The 15,282-nt window shown below is 51.1% G+C and overlaps 1 protein-coding gene across 3 annotated transcripts in view; it reads right to left on the minus strand.

Annotated features, from left to right (window-relative positions):
* STX1A (syntaxin 1A) overlaps positions 1-15,282 on the minus strand; it is a 48,299-nt gene that overhangs the window by 7,793 nt on the left and 25,224 nt on the right. For all 3 annotated transcript variants that reach the window (XR_009279259.1, XR_009279260.1, XM_058854177.1), the window contains exons 4-6: positions 5,689-5,763; positions 3,554-3,627; positions 1,554-1,662 (exon numbers count right to left, since the gene is read on the minus strand). Coding sequence is in view for 1 of the 3 variants with exons in the window: in XM_058854177.1 (XP_058710160.1) it covers positions 1,554-1,662; positions 3,554-3,627; positions 5,689-5,763 (258 nt within the window). In the remaining 2 variants the exon portion in view is untranslated. The remainder of the gene's footprint in view (positions 1-1,553; positions 1,663-3,553; positions 3,628-5,688; positions 5,764-15,282) is intronic.

The raw sequence follows: 15,282 nt of genomic DNA on the forward strand, positions 1-15,282 counted from the left end.
AGGGAACAAGAGTCCCTTGCTATCAGGAGCTGGGACACCTCCCCTACACCACACATTGCTCCATGGGGACTCCTGAGCCCTTTCCCTGCACCCATCAGGCTCTGTCGGGCACTGACAACCTGGCAGGATGGACACAGCAGACACAAGAAGAACAATAGATCTTCAGAACTTAAGCAGAGCAGCAGAGCCCTCCCAAAATCCAGTAGGAAAGTAAGAGGAAGGTTTCCTTCAGGTCTGCTTCCAACCAAGGACATGGCTGAGTCCTTCCAAATCTCCTCCCTCAGAGGGAGGCACAGGGATACCTTAAATTCCTGTTCACATGACAAGCCACTCCTCAGCTGTCAACTGCAGGGTGATGTTGGCTGATGGATGAGTCAGGCACTGGAGCAGTGACACATCCTGCTTTACAGCAAACTGGCAAGCTCTTGTTGAGCCTCGTGTCAGTCAGCCTTCCCATCCAGCCCTGTTAGTATCAGACATCACAAAGACTAACCTGAACAAAGGTTAAGGCTTGCACAGCTGTGTCTCCTTCCAGCCCTCCACAGAAATTCCCACACCCCACAGCACCCAGATTCCCAGACCAATGAAGCACATTCACACAGGTGACCATCAAGGACACCAGATTGACTCACATCTCCTGCCATTATTCACAGTGAGTTGCTGGAGGAAAGAAAAACATCCATTTGGTTGTTAGGAAAAACAAAAAGGACTAAGTTCAGAGCCTTCCAATCTGAGCACAAACCCCAGAACATGTCTCACAGATTATTTGCAAAAATCTCCTTTAATCTCTGCATGCCCTGACTTTCCCCTTGATTATTTCCCTAATTACACATTTCTTCTTTGCTGGGAGATAATCCCATTGCTCCAAACTATCCAGGTACCACTGACTGCACAGAAGAACCATAAGGAAAGTGTTTTTATAGACAGGCAGGACTGGACTTCTCCTAAGTGATGGGCTCTGGATGACTCAGAGCTCTTAGTGCCACAGTAGTGTCACCTGGGTGAGGTGTCACCAGCCTCAGAGGGGTCCACCTTTGGCCACAACATAATGGCTGCTAAGAGCCATCAGGTCCTGGGCCCTGAGAGGTGCCTGGGGCAGCACTGAGGCTCCTGCTCTTCCTGTGCCAGGGAGACCATCAGGAGCGGGGAGTGCTCCCATCTCAAGAATTCCCTTCTCTGTTTTCATGTTTAGCTCAGTTCATCCTTGCAGAAGAGCACCCTGAGGAAGGACAAGTACACACAGGAATCAGGAATTCCCATGAGCTTCTTTGAATTAAAAATGGGCTGCGAACACAGGAGAAATTCCTCTCCTTGTGATCCCTGTGCTATCTCTGCAGCCTTTTGGGATGTACTTTGCTGGATGCACTTTGCCACTGAACCTCAAGGTACCAGCCCACGTCCATCTCCCACAGAAGCCGTGTCCCAGTCACTCCCACAGGCTCCTGTGCATCCCAGGTTTTCCAGGGAAGCTCTGCCTGGCTGTGGGAGCAGCTCTGATGCATTGTGAGCCAGTGCAGGATGCACAGCTGTGTTCCCACTCCAGGTTTACTCACTGATCTCCAGCTGCCTCTGGATCCTGCCCTTGCAGCGCTCCCGGTAGTCAGTCTGCGTGGCGTTGTACTCGGACATCACCTCCACGAACTTGCGGGACAGTGTGGAGTGCTGAGAGGGAAGAGAAGGAGAGAGGGAGCTGAGGGTTCCATGACAGGGAGAGCCCTGCTACCCCTGCAGAGGGGAGGGCTCAGCCCTGAGCACCTCCTGCACCTCCAACCACCCTAAAAGCATTTCCAGCCCAAATGCTGCTCCAGAGAGCGTGAAGAGCACAAGGGGGCCAGGTGGCAGCAGGTGACACGTCCCCAGGGGAGTGGACCAGAGGCACCCCTCGTCCAGCCCTACCTAAGCACAGCCTCCAGCCCCAGGAAGACACCCTGGCAGGCTGGCAGCACCCTCCTTGCACCACCTGTGCCTAGAAAGCCTGGAGGCGAGGCATGGCAGAGCCCTGGGTTGAACCCTGCCTGTCACTGCCCTGCACGGGACCCATGGGGATCACTGCAATGCTGGGGGCAACAGTACCCAGCCCTGCTCAAAGGCACAGTCACAGAATCATTAAGGTTGGAAAATACCTCCAAGGTTATCCTGGCCAACCTGTGACCCATCCCCACCTTGTCAACCAGACCAGAGCAACAAGTGCCACATCCAGTTGTTCCTTCCCTACCTCCAGGGATGGCAACTCCACCACCTCCCTGGGCTGCCCCTTCCAAAGCCTGACAAACTTTTCAGTGGAAGAATTCATCCTGATGCCCAGCCTGAACCCCCACTGGCACAACCTCAGGCTGTTTCTTCTTGTCCTGTCCCTGTTCCCCATGAGCTGAGCCTGACCCCCACAGCTGCCCCCTCCTGTCAGGGAGCTGAAGAAAGTGAGAAGGTCCCCCCTGAACCTCCTTTTATCCAGAGCACCCCCAGCTCCTTCTGATGAGACTTGTGCTCCAGACCCTTCTCCTGCTCCATTCCTGTTTCTGGAGAGCCTCTGCACAGGGAGGGAACAGGAATGTCAGACATGCCTGGAAGCAGCAGCACTCAGGAGGGTTGGTGCAGGTGTTTGTACACCTGGAGCAGCCCCAGCCAGCACTGCCCCACCTCCAGCAGAAGACACTGGAGACATCTCCAGGGCACGCCTGCAGTGGCTCTGCAGCTATTCTGAGCCAGCAACAGCAGAGTATTTATGGAGAGCCTCAGCTCTTCTTCTCCCTCCTCCACCACCAACCTCACACGAACGCCCCTGGCAGCTCCAGCTCCATCCTCTGCTCGAGAGGTGCTGGCCCAGAGCAAGGTCAGAACAGCTCCCAAGCATCTCAGCTCAAAACCCAGCAACAACGTGACGTGCCATCCAATCCACTCCTCTGCTGTTCCAAAACTGTTTTTTCCTAAAATCCACTTCATTCTCATTCAGCTGAAAACTATCAACATATGTTGATCTGGAGCCAAATATAGCCTGGGTGCTGAGTGACACCCTTCCTGCTCACTAGCACACCATGCTACACCTCTTTTGCTTAAGAAGTTATTTAACTCAGTGTTTATTTTCTCAGATTGTTATTCTATGTTCCCATGGGCATCCCACACGTCTACAATATGCATTTGATTTTTTGAAAAACACGGAGTTTTGCGCAAAATCGGCTGGAAAAGGGCATTTTAAATGGCTTTCAGACATGAAATAAACCTACCTGAATATTCACAGCAAATAAAAAGCATATCAAAATGTACCTTGTGATTGAACTGATTAAACAGAAAATATTAACCCAAGTTAGGAAAAGGATTAAAGGCAGCTCTGCAGTGATGCAAGGACAGATTCCAGGCTGGAGCAATGGCTGTTTCCCACCGGGTACTCTCGCACCAAAGCATCACCAGGAGGTAAAAATTACACACTGGCTGAGCAGGAGGACAGCTTCATGCAGAGAAAATCCACTCCATAGCCAAGCACAGGCCTCCTCTCCCAGCACTTCCTGGGATCCCTCAGTTTCCCACTCTCCCCCTCCTGGTGCCACCTGAGGCTCACCTGAGTTTTCCTTATCCGCAGGTCAGCCGATGACCTGTTCAGTCCTTCCTCTTGTTCAATACTCTGCTCAATGCCTGGTCAGGGTAGAAGGACACATTGGAGAAAAACCACAGAATCATTAAGGCTGTAAAAGACCTCCAAGATCATCAAATCCAACCTTTGACCGATTACCTCAAGCCTGTTAAGCCACACTGCCACATGTACTCATTTTTTGAACACTTCCAGGGATGGTGACTCCACCACTATGCCAGAGCACCTGTTCCAGTGCTTAACCAAAGGAAAGAGATTGTTTGGCAAAGGGACTGTGAGAGACTGGATGGAGGAGCAGCTGGTACTGGGCTGTTCCCAAATCCTGACTCTACCATTTAGCCTGGCAGCAAAGCCCTGTTTCAGGACTGCAAAGCACCTGGTGCCTGGCCACTGGCTGTGATTTGGGGCTGAAAGGGCAGCACTGTCACACCCAGGCTGGTGAGCCAGGATTTCCACATTAAATCAATGTGATGCTTAGGTCTGATTGCCAGTATTCAAACAGATTGGAGAGCTGTTTCCACCAGAGAGGCAGGAGGAGGAAATCCAGAGCTGAAGTGTCTCTGCAAAATACCAAACTTCAAGACTCCTCCAGGGAACCCAAAAATAGCAGCTCCTCCAGCTGTCTGGACTGGCACAGGGAGTACCCACCAGGCTGGCATGAGTGCCCTGCACTGTGCTGAGCATCCATGTAGCAGCACAGGGACCTGCCCCTCTAATTATGAAGATAATTGACATGAAGCCCTCACTGCCCAAAGCCTGGGAATTGTGGCAGGGACCCTCGTGTCCCACTGTGCTTCGGGCAGGGAGAGGTCCCAGGGGTGCAGGGCAGGACAATGCAATCCTGCCCCATCCCTGGGAGTGTCCAAGGCCAGGTTGGACAACCTGGTGCAGTGGAAGGTGTCCCTGCCCATGGCAGGGAGTGAAATGAGATTACCTTTAAGGCCTCTTCCAACTCAAACCATCCCATCATTCCAGGATTCTGTGAAACCTGCTCCTCAAGGCCAGCTCAGGACACACTAATTCAAAGACTTAATTTCAGGGGCGTATAAAACTTGGGAGAAAGCTCCCATCAGCAGGCAGGCCAGTGTGCAGAGACACACATCTCCACGTGAAACCCCTGGTGTGAGCTGGTGGCATCCCCAAAGTCTGCCTGAAGACCCCATTCCCAACCCTGATGTCCCACAGCTCTCAGAGCCAAGCTGTCCCCAGAAACTTCCATTCTGGAGCAGGGGCTCCCCACTCCCTGGAGCTGCCCCTTCACCCTCCAGCACAGCCCAGCTGAAATGTATCAGTATTTCACCAGTAACTCTCCTCACAAACCACTACCCATTCCCAAGGAATGGCATTGGCAAACACTGGGCATCTCTGATAATTTGTAAATTTACATTTTCCCAAGAAGCTAGCAATTAGAATTATCCATTGCATGAGTAATGTCTGGCCTGAAGAAGACAGTTTGTTGTCAGCAGATGTTGTTTTTGATCAGTCTTGACTGTTTTCTGTCATTGATCATGCTGGCCATGAGATGATTTGGGACAAAGCACAAGGACTAGTCATCTGCTGCTCCAGGTAAATATGATACCAGAGAGGATTTTCTGGAAGCAGGAAACAGGAGCCTGTCCTGCAATCCTTCAGGCTTTCAAAGCCCCTTACAAAACACTGAACAAAACACTTATGGAAAAGGATTTTTGTTTTTTTTAAGGCCAAATCCTATCACCAGGGATCCCAGTGTGTCCAGGGCCATAGGAATGGATCACCATTTGAGATGGCCCCTGGCTCTAGCTGAGATCACTGAAGATCACATCCTGCACATCCAGCAGCACCTCTTCACTCACCCAGACCTGACCAGAACCTTTGGCCACGCTGGGGGTTTGCCCAGCTTCCAACCCCTGCCAGGACTCACTCAGAGCCCACCAGCTGCTCGTGGCCCCATTCCCTCAATCCCATTCTGGGAACGGGGCACGAGGGGGCAAATTCACAAAGAGTAAATAAAAGCATCTGGAGGGTACAGCAGAGAGGGAAGGTGATGCTCATCCCTGGGACATTTCCAGCCAGAACAAGAGAGCTCCAGGAAGAGCCCCACATCTCCATCACAGACCAACACTCACTCTTTAGCTTGGAGCGCACTTTGTTCGCCGTCTTCTTTATGTCAGACATCAGCTCTTCCAGCTCCTCTTTCGTTTCTGGGGAGAGAGGAAAGAGCAAACATGGATGTGCTGCAGACACCACTAAAATCTGCTGCCCTGCAGAGTTTAGAAACCAGAGCTGTGAGCACTTCAAGCCCCCATCTGGAAGGATTTCCAACCCCTGACTTAAAACACTTCCATCCCCACTCTTGCCCCCAAACTGGGAGCACTCTCACAATCCAGACTGGGAGCACTCTCACAATCCAAACTGGGAGCACTCTCACAATCCAGACTGGGAGCACTCTCACAATCCAGACTGGGGTCTCTCTCACAATCCAGACTGGGAGCACTCCCACAATCCAGACTGGGAGCACTCCCACAATCCAGACTGGGAGCACTCTCACAATCCATACTGGGAGCACTCTCACAATCCAGACTGGGAGCATTCCCACCTCATGCTCCGTGCTGGACTCTCCTCACACTCCTGAGATCTCCAGCTGCTTCAGCTCTGGGGCCCCAATACAAGTGTTAAAATGAACAAGGATGAGGTCAGGTTAGACATGGGGAAGAGATGTCAGACCATGAGGAGGTGAGGCTCTGGCACAGGTGCCCAGAGCAGCTGGGACTGCCCCTGGATCCCTGGAAGTGCCCAAGGCCAGGCTGGATGGGGCTTGGAGCAGCCTGGGACAGTGGAAGGTGTCCCTGCCCATGGTAGGGAGGTGGAACCTTTCAAATTCCCTTCAAACCCAAAGCATCCTGTGAATCTGTGATCACATACAGGTTCCCCTCCCAGAAACCAGCGTGTCCTGGGAGAATCCAGGATTTGCAGATGTGCCCCTCCCCATCCCCAGAACGCTGAGACCCAACTGTGCTCTGCCAGTGCAGCTCTCCCTGCTGCCACCCCAACACTCTCTCTTGATTTTGATGAGATCAAGACTTAATTAAATAAAACTTTGTTTAATAGAGCTGAGGCATATTGACTGACTCATGTCAATGGTTCTGATGCCAGCTGCCAGTCACAGGCATAATTAGAAAATCCTGATGATGGGAATGTTTTGGGGGAAGGTCCTATTGTTCTGTACACATTCCCATCCCCGAGCTACAAGCTTCAGCACTACTGGGAAAAGGAGAGAAGGAACACATCTGTGAAATCCTTCACCCCAGGATATTTGCTGGAGAACAGGCACAAATGCAGTGACACAAAAAGGACCTTTCAGACTTTGTCATTTAAATGTCTAATTATTTTCTCCCCGTTCTTAAAAACCTTGTAATAATAAGAAATAAAGAAATAATAAGAAATTGTAATATGAAAAAGATTTCTTGAAAGTATTTGCAGTAATAGGAAGGTTATAAACAATAAGAAACCGTTATAATAAATTAATAACTGTAATAATAAGGAATTAATAATTATTTCTTAATAAAGAAACAGTCTTTAAGGTCCATTATGACTCTGTGATGCACTGAGGACACACAGGACATGTGGTGAGCACGATCCTACACTCTCAGGGAGCAGACAACACCACACTGATGGAAGGGGGGGACAGGGAACAGGGCTGGATGCCTTCCCTCAAAACATGTCCAACTGAGCAGCATGAAGAACGCTCCTTCTGGCTTGATTTGAGTCACAGGCCGTGTGAGGATTACTTGGCGGCCTGGCAGGCACAGGCTGCCCAGACAATTATTTTCATGTCCATGGTGTCTGTTGAAGTGACTCACTCTGTTTAACCATTCACAGAGAGTGACATGCAGCCAGGGGAAACTCAAGTACCACAACATTGCTGTGCTGTGGCCAGCATCACTTCATGCCAGAGTGGCACTTGGGGGGCAGATGGGATGTTTCTGAGGAAGAGTCGAGCTATCTTTCTTATCTTGGCACTCTCATTTATGGAATGTTGGGTATTTTTTGAAGGTGACTGCAAAGAGGAAGCACAGACCTGAAAGCCACTAGTGATGAGATTGGCTGGAAAGGTCCTGCACATGGATCAGGGCAATGCCCAGTACCAGCACAGGCTGGGGGATGGATGGATGGATGGATGGATGGATGGATGATGGATGGATGGATGATGGATGGATGATGGATGGATGGATGGATGGATGGATGGATGGATGGATGGATGGATGGATGGATGATGGATGGATGGATGGATGGATGGATGGATGGATGGATGGATGATGGATGGATGGATGATGGATGGATGGATGGATGGATGGATGGATGGATGGATGGATGGATGGATGGAGAGCAGCTCTGTGGAGAAGGACTTTCTAGCTGAAGTCCCATTTGCCAAAAGAGATTTGGGACATCAGTGACCTCTGTGCAGTCCTTCAGTTCCCAAAGGCTGACATTTATTCTTGGAAACAGCTCAGAGTTTCACATTGCAACTTATTGATTCAAGCTGTGGAAAACAAGAAAAACATCAGATGCTGACTCAAACCTTTCCTAATTTTCTAGAATTTTTTTTCAACTCAGACCAACACAGCCATCTGCAGCAGGTGTGACAGAATGGGGAGCAGCCAGAGGGAGACAGGAGAGAACTGCTCAACCCCTGCTCCAAGCAGAGCCAGGCCTGTCCCACCCATGCAGGGCACAGGAGACAATCAATACTGTCAGGAAGGACCAGGAGCCCCAGGATTTTTAACTTCCTGCATGCCAGGAACAAATCCTGTTCAAGGTGCAGCAAGGTGAGATGCTGCCAGGCTTCAAGGTCAGTGCAAAATGTCCAGGCTTCTACACAGCAGCAGAACAGGGATGATGCACAGAAGAGTCTGAAAAGCTTGTGGGATCTCCTGGAATGAAAGTTACACCCTGAAACACCCCTCCTTCATCCACCTGGCTGTGTTTTGGGGTGATCCAGAACAGATTAAATTGTAGCTTTTGACTTTTTACATCATTAAAAAAGAAGAAGGTGACATCATAGAATCCCAGAATCACAGACTGGTCTGGGTTGGAAGGCACCTTGAAGATCATTCCAACGCCCTGCCATGGCCAGGGACACCTTCAACTAGACCAGGTTGCTCCAAACCCTGTCCATCCTGTTTTGGGACACTTCCAGGGATGGGACGTTTAACTGAGTTCCTATAATATATTTGTAGGTAATTAAAAGCTGGTACAACCAGCAAAATTGCATTTATATAATAAATACCAATTGATACCAGTGGTGATGGATCCTGTTTCCCAGACTACTTCCCTCTCCATGGCCTTCTTCTGTCCAGTCCCTCCACTGCCTGCTCCCATTCTGCTTGGAGGCACACACAAACCCTTGGCAGCTCCAGGATGGACACAGGGCACTTGAGATGCAGTGCTGGAGCTCACAGGGACCAAAGCTGCCCCAGCCCTCCCACAGACACTGAGGGCACAGGTACCAACTAAAGCTCTATTTTTACAACACTGACTGCACTACTTGTCTTACCTCCTTTAGTTCTCCCGATCGAATCCCACTGCGAATACTCCATTATTTTACTCAGAAGCAAGGTCAGTTTAATCAGTCAATAATTACCCAGCTCATTCCCTCTCTCTTTAGAATCGATGCTCTTCTACCTCCCAAGCTCCTAGGTATGCCAGAAATTATTGGAAATCAACACTAATGGCAAAAGCACCATCTTACTCAGCTCCTGGAAAACTTCCCGATCAATACCTTCAGGCAGCCGGAATCCAGCAGTGTCTATTTTTGGTATCAACTGTTTAGCAACAAACTGATTTACTGCTGGAATGCTGGAATTTAATCAGCATAAGATACATCATGTATTTCCCAAAAAAAGAGAAGCACTTCCCATATGTCTGTGTCCTTTCTGCATTATTCTCCCATTTTCCTCTACTAATGCATCAAAATGGTTGTGAGGTTCTGCTCTTCTTTGAGCACCTCAAGAAAGCTTCAGCTTGTCCATCCATCCATCCATCCATCCATCATCCATCATCCATCCATCCATCATCCATCCATCATCCATCCATCATCCATCCATCCATCCATCCATCCATCCATCCATCCATCCATCCATCATCCATCCATCATCCATCCATCCATCCATCCATCATCCATTCATCCATCCATCCATCATCCATCCATCATCCATCCATCCATCATCCATCCATCCATCCATCATCCATTCATCCATCATCCATCCATCCATCATCCATCCATCCATCATCCATCCATCCATCCATCCATCCATCCATCATCCATCCATCCATCCATCCATCCATCCATCCATCCATCATCCATCCATCCATCCATTCATCTATCATCCATCCATCCATCATCCATCCATCCATCATCCATCCATCCATCCATCCAGCATCCATCCATCCATCCATCCATCCATCCATCCATCCATCCATCCATCATCCATCCATCATCCATCCATCCATCATCCATCCATCCATCATCCATCCATCATCCATCCATCCATCCATCCATCCATCCATCCATCCATCCATCCATCCATCATCCATCCATCATCCATCATCCATCTATCCATCCATCCATCCATCCATCCATCCATCCATCCATCCATCCATCCATCATCCATCCATCCATCATCCATCCATCCATCCATCCATCCATCCATCCATCCATCCATCATCCATCCATCCATCATCCATCCATCCATCCATCATCCATCATCCATCCATCCATCCATCATCCATCCATCCATCATCCATCCATCCATCCATCCATCCATCCATCCATCCATCATCCATCCATCCATCCATCCATCCATCCATCCATCCATCCATCATCCATCCATCCATCCATCATCCATCCATCATCCATCATCCATCATCCATCCATCATCCATCATCCATCATCCATCATCCATCCATCATCCATCATCCATCCATCCATCCATCCATCCATCCATCCATCCATCCATCCATCCATCCATCCCGTGCTGGCACTGGGCATTGCCCTGATCCCTTGCTTTTGGCCTGCCTCAACTCCATGAGGCTCTCATGATTTTGGCAACTTTACTCCTGTCCTTCAGTATCCTAAGGCACTTTACCCATCCCTCCCCAGGTGCTGGGACACACCACAGCTCTTTCCAAAACCAGCCACACCCCAGATGCTGTATCCTAATTGTTCCAGATGAGAGAGTGAGTCTGTGCCCATGAGGGGCTCTGTGACTGAGCATCCCAAAGGATGGGGAGAAGGAGGGCCTGATGTTGGTGGGTGCAGGAGGGAAGAAAGTCCTTCACCCCTGCACAAGGTGACACACAGTGAGTCCGTTTGGACAGAGAGACACAGGGCTTTGTGCAGAAAGGGAGCCAGCTGGGGAATTGTGGAAAGGTTATTTTTAGAGTCGCACATTTCCATGATAAAGAGCAAGTATTACCTCTGGCTGAAAACTTTTTATAGCACTGGCAGAAAAAAACTGACCAGAAGTAGTCCTACCTCCCAGAGCTTCAGCTGGGAGTGCTCTTGAGATGCTGCAGTTGGTACCCAAAGCAGTGAGTTTGAAATAAAGACTCAAAATGCACCCACAAAGAATTCAGGCACCTGAACCTGCTGAATCCGAATTTTTTTTCCTAAAAGCAACCAAACAAACAAAAAAAAAGGCGTGATTTATATTTTTAAACACTGACTGAAGTGCGGGGAACTGTGTCATTTCATTCAAATTGTCAGGTCCCAGCGAGGACAAGACACAGGCAGGTCACAGTAGCTGGGAAGGGCTTTAAGGACATCCTGCAGCCATCATCACTGGGAGGCACTGTCAGCTGCAGCCATGCATCCCTGCAGCATCCCTGCTTGTCTGGCAGATTGTTCAGACTCAAATAACTCAAGGAAATGGGATAGCCCAAAATTCCAAGTTGGAAGGAAGGCATAACTCACAAGTTGCCCTGTGAATTTGAGAGATCCAAATGATTCATTCTCAGGGAAAGGTCAAAAAGGAGAAAGAAGTCCACCTCACAGTGTTGGGTACTTGTTCAAGGATCTTTTCATATAGCCATGGACTTGCAGGGTGGTTTGGGTTGGAAAGGACCTAAAAGCTCATCTCACTGCAATCCCCTGCCATGGGCAGGGACAAATCCCACTAGACCAGGCTGCTCTGAGCCTCCTCCAATCTGGTCTTGGAGCATTTCTAAGGATGAGGCAGCCACAGCTGCTCTGGGCAACCTGTGCCAGGGCCTCACCACCCTCATGGCACAACATTCCCTCCTCACATCCAGCCCACAATTTTTTCCAGATGACAGCAGCAGTTTGGCAGGGTTTGGTCCATCCATCCCCACCTGCACACACGGTTCCCAACACAGGAGTGAGCCGTGCCTGCAGGTGAGTTACATGTGCTGGGCCCTCTTCCATGATCCCTGTCCCAAGGCTGACTCACTGCCTCTATCTTTTATAATTTACCAAAATCGGAAACAACTTGTTCCTGATGCAGCTCTGGAGCAGGGGAACTCACCTGCCACTGGCTGGGGACCTCCCTCCCCCAGCAGGTTGAACAACTGGCAGCACACAGCTCTGCCCAGAACCTCCCCATCCACTGACCCTGCACTCTCCAGGTGCTGCTTGGGAGCTGTGAGCTGTGGGAACTGCAGATGCCATGTGCTGTGGGATCTGTGTGCTGTGGGAACTGCAGATGCCATGTGCTGTGGGATCTGTGTGCTGTGAGAACTGCAGATGCCATGTGCTGTGGGATCTGTGTGCTGTGAGAACTGCAGATGCCATGTGCTGTGGGATCTGTGTGCTGTGGGAACTGCAGATGCCATGTGCTGTGGGATCTGTGTGCTGTGGGATCTGTGTGCTGTGGGAACTGCAGATGCCATGTGCTGTGGGATCTGTGTGCTGTGAGAACTGCAGATGCCATGTGCTGTGGGATCTGTGTGCTGTGAGAACTGCAGATGCCATGTGCTGTGGGATCTGTGAGCTGTGGGAACTGCAGATGCCATGTGCTGTGGGATCTGTGTGCTGTGAGAACTGCAGATGCCATGTGCTGTGGGATCTGTGTGCTGTGTGGGATAGGAGCCGTGTGCTGCAGGATCTGCACGTTTTGGGAGCTGTGTGGGAGCTTTATGCCACAGGAGCCATGTGCCATGGGAGCTGCACATGGTGGGAGCTGTGTGCTGCAGGAGCTGTGTGGTGTGGGAGCCGAACGTTTTGGGAGCTGTGTGCCTTGGGAGCTGTGTGGGAGCTCTGTGCCATGGCAGTAATGTGCTGTGGGAGGTCTGTGCCAGGGGAGATGTGTGCCATGGGAGATGTGTGGGAACTGTCTGCTGTGGCAGTAATGGGCTGTGGGAGGTCTGTGCCACGGGAGCTGTGTGCCAGCGCTGTGTGCTGCTGGAGCTGTGTGGGAGCTGTGTGCCATGGAAGCTGTGTGCCACAGGAGCTGTGTGCCATGGAAGAAGCTGTGTGCCAGAGGAGCTGTGTGCCAGAGCTGTGTGCCACAGGAGCTGTGTGCCATGAAGCTGTGTGCCATGGAAGAAGCTGTGTGCCAGAGGAGCTGTGTGCCAGAGCTGTGTGCCACAGGAGCTGTGTGCCAGAGCTGTGTGCCATGGGAGCTGTGTGCCAGAGCTGTGTGCCAGAGCTGTGTGCCAGCGCTGTGTGCCAGAGCTGTGTGCCACAGGAGCTGTGTGCCATGGAAGAAGCTGTGTGCCAGAGGAGCTGTGTGCCAGAGCTGTGTGCCACAGGAGCTGTGTGCCAGAGCTGTGTGCCATGGGAGCTGTGTGCCAGAGCTGTGTGCCAGAGCTGTGTGCCAGCGCTGTGTGCCAGAGCTGTGTGCCAGAGCTGTGTGCCATGGGAGCTGTGTGCCAGAGCTGTGTGGCACAGGAGCTGTGTGCCAGAGCTGTGTGCCAGAGCTGTGTGCCAGCGCTGTGTGCCAGAGCTGTGTGCCATGGGAGCTGTGTGCCAGAGCTGTGTGCCATGGGAGCTGTGTGCCAGAGCTGTGTGGCACAGGAGCCATGTGTGAGCTGTGTGCCAGAGCTGTGTGCCACAGGAGCTGTGTGCCAGAGCTGTGTGCCATGGGAGCTGTGTGCCAGAGCTGTGTGCCATGGGAGCTGTGTGCCACAGGAGCTGTGTGCCATGGGAGCTGTGTGGCACAGGAACTGTGTGCCAGAGCTGTGTGTGAGCTGTGTGCCATGGGAGCTGTGTGGCACAGGAACTGTGTGCCAGAGCTGTGTGTGAGCTGTGTGCCATGGGAGCTGTGTGGCACAGGAACTGTGTGCCAGAGCTGTGTGGGAGCTGTGCCACACGAGCCTCCCTCAGCAGTAGCCGTGGCCATGGCCAGCAGTGCCGACGTGCTCCTCGGCACGCTCGCTCCAGCCTCCCACTCCTCCCTAGCACAGGCGTCAGCCCCGGCGTCACTGCTGTGTCATCAGCTGCCTCTTCCACAGCGCTCATTAATTCACTGGAGGGGAAATCTCCTGTCCAATCGAGGAGGGAACAGGGAATCCCAAAAGCAAGAGGACTACAGAACCTTCCTTTCTTCCCGCTTCACCGCCCCGGTTTTCCCAGTGTCCTTGCTCCACGCTCTCTCAGCAGGGCAGGTGACTTCTGACAGAGGGAGGGAGGTGTGTGGGAGAAAACCCAAACATGTCTTTAGCAAGAAAGATGAAATCACACAACTGGAATGAACAGAAAATACCAGAGATGCTACAAATTCCTGCAAAAACAACGCAAGGATGCGTTTGCGCTGGATAGGAAGAGGAGTGAAACAGGATGGATGCAGCTCTGGCATTGCAGAACAGCTGCCAAGGACTCACTCACCCTGCCCAGCTCTTGCACAGGCAATATTTTTGTGTGCTGTCTCCTGGTGTTCCCCCTGCTTCCCCCTCAGCACCTCCTCTCTCACTCTCTCCTGGCCCCACATCCCTGCGGCCTCCTCCCAAGCCATTCTCCCCCCTCTTATGTTGGATCCTCTTGCTGTCTGTCTCCTTTAATTATGGCTCTATCTTCACACTCTGGAATTCACTCTGCTCTGCCAATTCGTTCTCCAGATTCCTTCCTTTGCCAGGATTTGCCTTCCCCATTCCCTCCAATCCTGGGTTCAGTTTTAGACCCCTCATTACAAGACATTAAAGAGCTGGGGAAGATTCTGGAGCACCAGGAGTGGCTGTAGGAGCTGGAGGGGCTCAGCCTGGAGAAAAGGATTGGGGGGAACATTTTTGCTTTCTGAAACTCCCTGACAGCTTTTCAGCAGGATTGCACACACACATACTGGCCACAAAGCTCTGACACAACCAACATCCCGCTAGGGACAAGTCCATTTCCTCTTACTGTTAATTATTACATATTAGGAACCTACAAGGATTGAATAGCTCATTCCAAAGCTCTTCCTAGTTCTGTCAGTATCTCTCTCCTGCCAAGGAAAGGGGAGTACTTCTGCCCTCAAGCTGTGGAAAATGCCATGTGACAGATGAAGCCCCCAAACACCCCAAAAACACAGAGAGATAAAGGCCAGGACCCTTCTCCAGCACCAGTGCTTTGCCCAGATGGATCCAAGTGAGAGGCTGGTCAGCAGGAGGTGGCTGGCAAGCAAGGATGACAGTTCTGCAGCAGATTTTATCCACTGATTCCCCAGGGCTTGCTCTGATGACACTCAATGAGGGGCCACATCTCCACAGCACAGGGCACTGGTGCTGTG

Source organism: Poecile atricapillus, chromosome 21 (genome assembly GCF_030490865.1).
Source record: "Poecile atricapillus isolate bPoeAtr1 chromosome 21, bPoeAtr1.hap1, whole genome shotgun sequence".
Lineage (NCBI taxonomy): Eukaryota > Metazoa > Chordata > Aves > Passeriformes > Paridae > Poecile > Poecile atricapillus.